The sequence below is a fragment of the Haliotis rufescens genome, unplaced genomic scaffold (genome assembly GCF_023055435.1).
Source record: "Haliotis rufescens isolate VD_foot unplaced genomic scaffold, xgHalRufe1.0.p SCAF_4, whole genome shotgun sequence".
Lineage (NCBI taxonomy): Eukaryota > Metazoa > Mollusca > Gastropoda > Lepetellida > Haliotidae > Haliotis > Haliotis rufescens.
In genome coordinates, this window is record NW_025964112.1 from 10,656,393 (window position 1) to 10,664,768 (window position 8,376).

The 8,376-nt window shown below is 38.9% G+C and overlaps 1 protein-coding gene across 1 annotated transcript; it reads right to left on the reverse strand.

Annotated features, from left to right (window-relative positions):
* Positions 1 to 1,451: 1,451 nt before the first annotated feature.
* LOC125372415 lies at positions 1,452 to 6,763 on the reverse strand. The gene is made up of 3 exons (XM_048382379.1): positions 6,580 to 6,763; positions 6,208 to 6,333; positions 1,452 to 1,989 (listed from the first exon to the last, which is right to left on the reverse strand). The coding sequence occupies exons 1-3, from the start codon at positions 6,716 to 6,718 to the stop codon at positions 1,589 to 1,591; spliced, it is 666 nt and encodes a 221-aa protein (XP_048238336.1). The 5' UTR covers positions 6,719 to 6,763; the 3' UTR covers positions 1,452 to 1,588.
* Between the last annotated feature and the right edge of the window lie 1,613 nt (positions 6,764 to 8,376).

Here is an 8,376-nt window from a genome sequence, read left to right on the forward strand (position 1 = left end):
CTTAAATGCTCGAAGCGTACATTACGATTCAGCATTCTGGAACGAACTACAGGTATCACGGACAATCAGCTTCTTCAATAGTATCTGCAGCTGCTTCATACTCGTGTAAGAATGTGCATCGAGACGAGACGTTACAACAGCTGTAGTAAAGAAAGTCCGACTCAAAGCAAGTACGTGAACTGGTCACATGGATGCTTTGCACTGAGTTTTACTTCTATACGCGTGACGCTAAATAACGATCAGTATTATGCCTCAAAGTAATATTGACCAATCAGGGAGTAGAACTACTAACCCCATATGACCCCATATACCGCCACTAAACACCCAAGATGGTTGTTACTGACCTAACATGAGACAGTATACCGTCAGCAACAACCGACTTGAATAATCCAACACCAACCTCACATATTTCACATGAAAATTCTGGACACTGTTTTGTGTTTTTATATCATTAATTGTGTTGTGCAAGGGCATTAACTTAAAATACATCACGTTCGTGACTGTATTAATAAAAATTATAGCTAAACATTTCAACAACGTTTGGTCTCTAAGGGTTAAGGAGTAGTCTCCCTTTTGTTCATAATGGCAACGGTCGTAAGTGTAAAGTTTTCATTTTGACAAATGTGCGATAGATATACCAGACAGTGTGAACTTTTCGGGTTGACAAATTCGTCCAATATTTTTCTGCTAACCTATAAAGACAACGTTTACGGCAACCAAAGATACCAATAGTATTAGTGTATCACTTGTTCAATGTATTTAGATGGTTGGTTAACAATGTATTAAAAATGACGATTCACAATTATATGTAACAAGATTTATAGGACGTGTTTTTGTGCAATTTCCTTGTCAGTTTTTAAGGAATATACTCCAAAAGGAATGAGTGAGTGAGTTTGGTTTTACGTCTTTTTTCCATCATATACCGACTATTTGAGACATTTATTATTTCAGTATCAGTGACAAAACAACATAGACTAGACTTTAAATGTATCAGTTTGTATCAAATGATCGGGCTGTGAAACATATCAGTGTATCAATAAAATACCAATTCAAGGGAACAATCAGTCTTGATTATCCGCCGAAACAGATTCCATTTGGCGTAAAGGGCAAAATAAGTTATAGATAACTTAAGATCATTGTTTGTTTGTTTTGTCGTTTAATGCGACACTCAGCATTATTCCAGCTATATGACGGCGGCCTGTAAATAATCGAGTATGGACCAGATGACATGAGCATCGATGTACGCAACTGGGATACGATGACATGCATCAACCAAGTCCCGTAAGTCGCCCCTTCGAAATGCATGGGTTGCCGAAGACCAATTCGAATCTTCCGGATCTTCACGGGATCATTAACGTTTGTTGTATGGTTTGTTGACACATCAGAAAGAGGTGGTCGATGTGTTACATGTACGAGCGTTCTCACTAAGACTTTAAAGAAACAAGAAATGATTGAAGCAAGAAATTTTTATTGAACATTTCAAATATATCTCAAAATCATATGTTCTTTTGTCTCAGGTGATTCGAGTTTGAAATGTCAAAGCAACATCAAAGACATTAAATCTATAACTGGCATTTGTTGTTTAACTTTAGGCTGCGTGAAGGAGGACTCCTCCATAGTTGGAGAAGAGTTTGCCATGAATGTTCACTGTTCCTCCCTGTTTTGTAAACCAGACCTTCTCTCCCTCCTTCAGGTCCGTCAGGAAGGTTAGAGGTGCAACGCTGTAATTAATTTCAAACGAACTATACCCAATCGCAAGTGTAACACCTTCTTTGACCAATGCAATATGGAGGTTCGCATTTTGATATCCCATGATGTTGGCCCAGAAGAGGTAGGTGCCGGACACTGGAGCTTCAAATATACCGGAAGCGGCATGGTACCCTCCGCCCTTGTTGTCTGTGACTGTGTCAAATTTGAGGACCTCTTGCTTCTGGACAATCTTACTTTTATTTAATTTCACTTGGAAAGAGACAAATTCATGCGATCTCTCTGAAATAAAAATATTCAAACTCACAACATATTGATTTCAATAACACAAAAGCCTTCAAAGATTAGGCACTGGCATTTCATACGAATAACCTTAGAAATGTAATGCATTCATGAAATAGAGACAATGGGATAAATTGTCATAAAATTACATCCGTCAGTATAAGTATCAGATGTAAAACTACATAAAACATAATTTTCAAAAATATATTTCACAGAAGCCATATATTTAATTTTATCATATAATGGGTAGGTTTCTTGGCAGGATAAAGCCAACGGATAACAACGATATCCGTTGGGGTCATTTGCGGATAGAGATGCAAATATCAAACATAAAAAGTAGGGATTACTTTCAATGTTTATAAACAAACATTATTCAGTGATCAAGTCAGAATTAACCATCGGGAATCAGGAGAAACTACTGGGATAATTCCTATCATTATCAAAATAATAGTCTAATATGCTGAAAATCAGCGTCTAACTGTGACGTAGCTAAGGCGTTTAACGTGAAGATCCGAGGAAGAATAGGTCTTCAGCAACCGACGCTTGCCATAAAAGGCGACTATGCTTGTCGTAAGGGGCGACTAACGGGACCGGGTGGTCAGGTTCGATGACTTGGTTGATGCATGTCATCGATCCCAATTACGTTGATCGATGCTCATGATGTCAGTCACTGGGTGGTCTGGTCCGGACTCGATTATTTACAGACCGCCGTCATGTAGCTTGAATATTGCTGAGTGCGGCGTAAAACAACAAACCAAAAGTTTCGGAAACTTTGGAGATGCCATATCAGTGCTTGTGCAGACCTCTGCGGCTTGGAACCTTCTCCACAAATTAAAACAGTTGGATTTTGGAGAAATATGCCCGAATTGTTACCTTGTTTCGTTTGTTACCTTGTTTGTGCAATGTTGAGGTTATGTTTGTGAGAGATGGGAAGAGATTTTCGAGCACAGAATTGAAGAATGATATATCATATTATATGATAAAGAGGTTATCCCGCTTGTGTGCTTGGGGATGGTAAGTATCCTGTATTAGGAATAAACTCTATGTATTTCGCTAATACAATGTTTATTCGAAATACAGGATATTTACCATCCCAAAAAACACTTGCGTGATAACCTCTATAGATATGCTTATCAGTTGCCCTTATCTTATATCAAACTTATCGCATAGAATGCATATATAACACTCCATGGAATATTATCGTTTTCTGATAAAAATCATTATATATTTTTACTGTTTCATTATGACGACTATGTGTAACACTCCCTCTTGTGGGAGACTTGAACACTCCCTCATTGAAGCTATTTTATAGCTACATGTGTGCGTACGACATAATTACTTTAAGCATATACAATTGGACGTTAAACAAGATATCAGTCTCACAATAGATAAATTTCCAACTGTGGCTATCGGAGGTAAATTTATGATTGTAGAATCAATACACTTTTACAAAAAAGTCTGAATGGTGCTTTAGGAATTACAGACAAATTATGATAATGTGAATACTAGTATATAAATATATTTGGAGTAGCGCCGCCTGGTGAGATGTTGTTACCAAGCACATTTGACGAACTCCGTCGATATTTCCGATTTCGAGTTGTTAAAAAATATTGAAACAGCGTGGAGACCCGTAAGTTTCACGAATTTGTTTAGAACAAACTGGACTGCGATGAAGAGTCGTTTAGCCATAAGATTTCCCTGGATATGGATCAAACCTGTCCTACCATGATGACATAACGCTACCCCCACCAAACCTGTCCACTTCATGTACGCAGTTTCCGGCATAACGTTCTCCCCGACGTCTGTAGACCCGTGCTCTTCCATCCCTTCGACGGAGGAGAAATCTTGATTCTTCGCTGAAACAGACAACTCTTCGTCGCAGTTGAAGCCATACCCTGTGTTGACGACACCAATGCAGTCGTTGTTGACGATTTTGTCGACTCAATGTGACACGTCGAACAGGACCGCTGGCTTGTAGACCTGCTGCTCTTAAACGGTTTCGTACGGTCTGGTCGGAGATTCTGCGCAGTCTGGGTATTTGGGATGCAGTTGAGGTAGTTGTGAACGTCCTCTCACGTATGTGGCGCAGTCGGCTGTAGCGATCTTGGGCGGGGGTGGTTACTCTTGGTCGTCCCGACCTAGGCCGATCATGGTGTTGAAACCAATCCCATAGCCTTGTGATGGTGCTGGGCGCTACATTGAAAACCCAGGCTACAGCTGATCGGGATTCCCCTGCCTGCAAGCGTCCTATGACGTTGTTTCTTTGCACTTCTGTTAATCTTGGCATGTTATTGAACTGTCACTGTGCGATTGACGCAGATGCCAGGCGATCAAAAACCCTGCACTTTAATAGCGTTCATAGTGCTGCTGCACGTGCAGTGCGTGCAGCTCAATTACCTTTTTGTTAATGCACTTGATGCGTTTTTCCGAATCGTGCGTGTTTCCCGACTAATGGTTTGCATGTCCTCCTTGTGATCATTTTGATCCGTGAAATTTGTCACTGACACTATAACACATTACACCTCTTCATTTTGCACCTCTTGGTCCGCTTATTTTGCTCTATGGCTAAAAATATCCGTTTTGCGTTTCCTTTTTTGAAGAGTATATTTCTGTGTCTATATATTTCTGTATATCACTCCGACTAGAGATCTATACTTTACTTATTTCTGTGATCCCGTCCTACTCTACTTTGGCGTCATAAAGCTCTCCTGATGGGAAGTGGATACAGTAGACATGACGTCACAGTGCGCAACCATCAAGTTGCGACAGTATAACATCAAGCTTTGTCGATGTTACTACAATACATTCTCTAAGTATTTGTTTGCCAAGTACTCTACCTGAAATATATTGCCAAACTCGCTGTGAATAATGTTGGAACCTCAACATGTACAATGAGGTAAGATTAGTATTTAAAATTACCAAGCAGACGTGTTTGCGAAAGAAGTGCCTTTGAATAAATACATTTTTCAGTTTTGCGGTCAGATTTCCTACGTAGACTGGCTAACGGTTGTAAATGCTTACTGTATGATGTGACAACTACAATATCAATATGATTTATTCAAAATGTAGGCCTCTCGGCACTAACCTGTCCCGACTTGTTACATTACAATTTTTTTTAATTTAAAGATACTTTTGCAAATTCGAGTGGCTTCAAGTGATACAACAGACTTCCCTACAACAGCATTCGTAAATAGGAAACAAATTCATCCTCAGAAAATACATTCAAAAACGCTGAGCTCCTACTTTCCAGTCTTCCTTTTGTTTGTTTCACATGTTTAATATAGTATTGATATATAAATAACATATTAGATGGCTGTAGATATTTCTTTCTAAAAACTGTTATACATTGGACAAACAAGCAAAGTATATCCAAATCCTAAAGAAAATATTTATATTTACGTACATCACCAGCCTAGACCCTACGACCAGCATTGTCAAGGGGTTTAAGCAGAAGAGTAACATTTCAATATCTATTCTATATTTACTGATAAATCTTAAAGGCAAAATGTTGCTTTTATGGCTTGTTGTGATAAATGTAAATGAGTTCAATTCCAAGATAAATCAGTAGTAATAATCACTCCGATGTACTTGTGAATAACTACTGCATGATGTGTCTAGTTCTTCAACGTGGACAGGCGATGGTGTGTGAATTCTTACTGTTTGACGTGTCAAGTTCTTCCATGTAAACAGGCGATGGTGCGTGAATACCTACTGCATGACGTGCCAAGTTCTTCCACGTGTACAGGCGATAATTTGTGAATACCTACTGCATGATGTGCCTTCTTCCTCAACGAAGACAGGCGAAGGTTTCGTGAATACTAACTGTTTGACGTGCCTAGTTCTTCCACGTGGACAGGCGATAGTTTGTGAATTCCTACTGCATGACGTGCATTGTTCTTCCACGAAGACAGGCGATGGTGTGTGAATACTTACGGCAGGACGTGCCTGGTTCTTCCACGTGGACAGACAATGGTAGGTGAATACCTACTGCAGGATGTACCAAGTTCTTCCATGTGGATATGCGATGGTGTGTAAATATCTACTGCATGATTTGCCTAGTTTTTCCACGTGGACAGGCGATGGTGTGTGAAAACTTACTGCAATACGTACCTAGTTCTTCCACGTGGACAGGCGATGGTTGGTGAATAGTTACAGTTTGACGTGCCTAGTTTTTCCACGTAGACTGTGGATGGTAAAAAACGGATTAGCAAGACTTACTGGATGTGCAAGGGGTTCTTCTTTCCAATGGTGTTGATTTAAATGCCAAAAACTGACGTTCCACAGCCTCGAGTCTGGCGTTGATGTTGTCCCCATCTCTCTGCTTGTCTGGGCTGGACTCTAGGGCTAGGGTGAAGAGAGCGAAGGTAAGAAACACATAGGCTTTCGCGATGTCTCTTGTGTGGGTACAACCAGACTAGTGCTTCCTCTGAGCTGCTTATTGTTAATGTAATAAACTAAATGAATTGTTGAACTTCAATGAGTTTTATAATCGGTCTATCTAATTATTAGTTCTTCGTATTGATGTACAATACACATATATCAAGAAACGTGTATTTTATGTCAGAGACTTGCTAGATTGTGAACACTTACTTTTGCTACGAGTTGTTCTGTCATTGAAAGCCAGTCGGGCAATCACGGATTCCAGTGTACTTGATTTGTCTAACCCAGACCCTGCAGCGAGAACTAGTGATATCAGAGCGACAATGCTGCAAATGATGACTTTCTCCATGATGTCAGTTGTGTACAGACAGCTGGCATCTAGCGTTCATTTATAGTGTCCCGGTACTTTGTATTTGCCAACATGTTGCAAAGGTGTGATATATATGAAACTCCCATATGTCCACAACAACTGATCTGATATTTAATGCGCCCAAAGAGCTGATCACACGTATGTTGTGAACTCCAGATGGCACACGCCCAAAATTAATGCAAACCGGACTTGTATGAGTTTGTATGCATGAGTAGACCAAGTAGGTTAATGCAATAATATGAGTAAACTGTGATTGAAGGATTTGGTATCTTCTCATTTAGGCTAAAAAGACGTACAATGATGCGCCATTATTGAAGCATCACGGATTTTCATGTATGCCATCATATACAAAGATAGCTGGAACAAATTGACAGTAGCATTTTACTCATTTTTTGTTGGATAATGATCAGATAGGATAGGATATGAAGTTATGGACAACACAGAAAATCTTAAACAAAGACGAGAGAAATGGGTTTTACACGTACATTTAGTATCATAATCTGTAGATTCATAATACATATAGTATTTTGTCATACCACATGTAATTGTTTCATTCTTCAAGTCGTTTGCATAGTTCCCTCTCCAGAGGTTTTCCTTCTTGACAGAGGACCCATTGCTGATGAGCAATGCAATATAATTGCAATACTGTTAAATATAGCTTGAAATCCAGTAATATTCCTGCTATATAATCGAAATTGGACTAGACAATCCAGTGTTTGACATCATAGGCATCGATGACATGCATCAATCAAGTGAGCGAGCTTGACCACCCTAATCCGTTCGTCGCCTCTTACGAAAGCATGGGTTGCTGAAGAACAATTCTAACCCGAAATCTTCACGGAATTGCATACATCTAATTTATCCTACATTATAATGTAAACATATCCTTCCAGTTGAGCATTTTTGTTGGGCATTTGGCGAAGGTTGACATGGTTGACTTATGGAATTCTAATACTTTATTCTTTCAATGCGACGGTGCAGGTTCTTGTAGCAGTAGTCATCAATTAGGTAAGATATTATTATTATTGCTTTAAAGCTAATATTACATATACACACAAACCAGCTTGAATAATATGTTGTCGTGGTCCACGTAAAGTAGTTCATTAAAGACATGGTTTGAGGTAAAGATTTAAGCAATAACGTAACGTTCTCGAGTCCGCTGCTGATTTTACACAGGCCTTCACAAGCTCGGCTGGAGTGCATATTACAGAAATAATGGACTTGTTCATACTCCCTACTTCCCAAATAATGTATAAAAATACATCTAATATTTTGATTGAAAATTCCTTATATTTAGACCGTGCCTGAGATTTTCGTTTTGTCTACAATATGTTTTTCGGTCCCTGCTTCAACATGTGATTATTTGCTCCGAAATTATCTTGTAAACATCCATCATTTTGTTTCAAAACCATAAACTCCCATCCCCTCAGAATATCAAATAGTTTGTCCCTATCTAAATTGTTTTAATATTTCAAAAATATATTTTAATTACTTCCTAGAATTTGTAGTGCTAGAAAAGGATGATTTGGTATTTTGTTGGGATTAATCGATATGGTGCAATATTTAAACCAAACTTGCTAGCTTCTACAGCTTCAAATACTTCCTTTGATATGCCTTGGAAAGCAGATTTAGCAGAA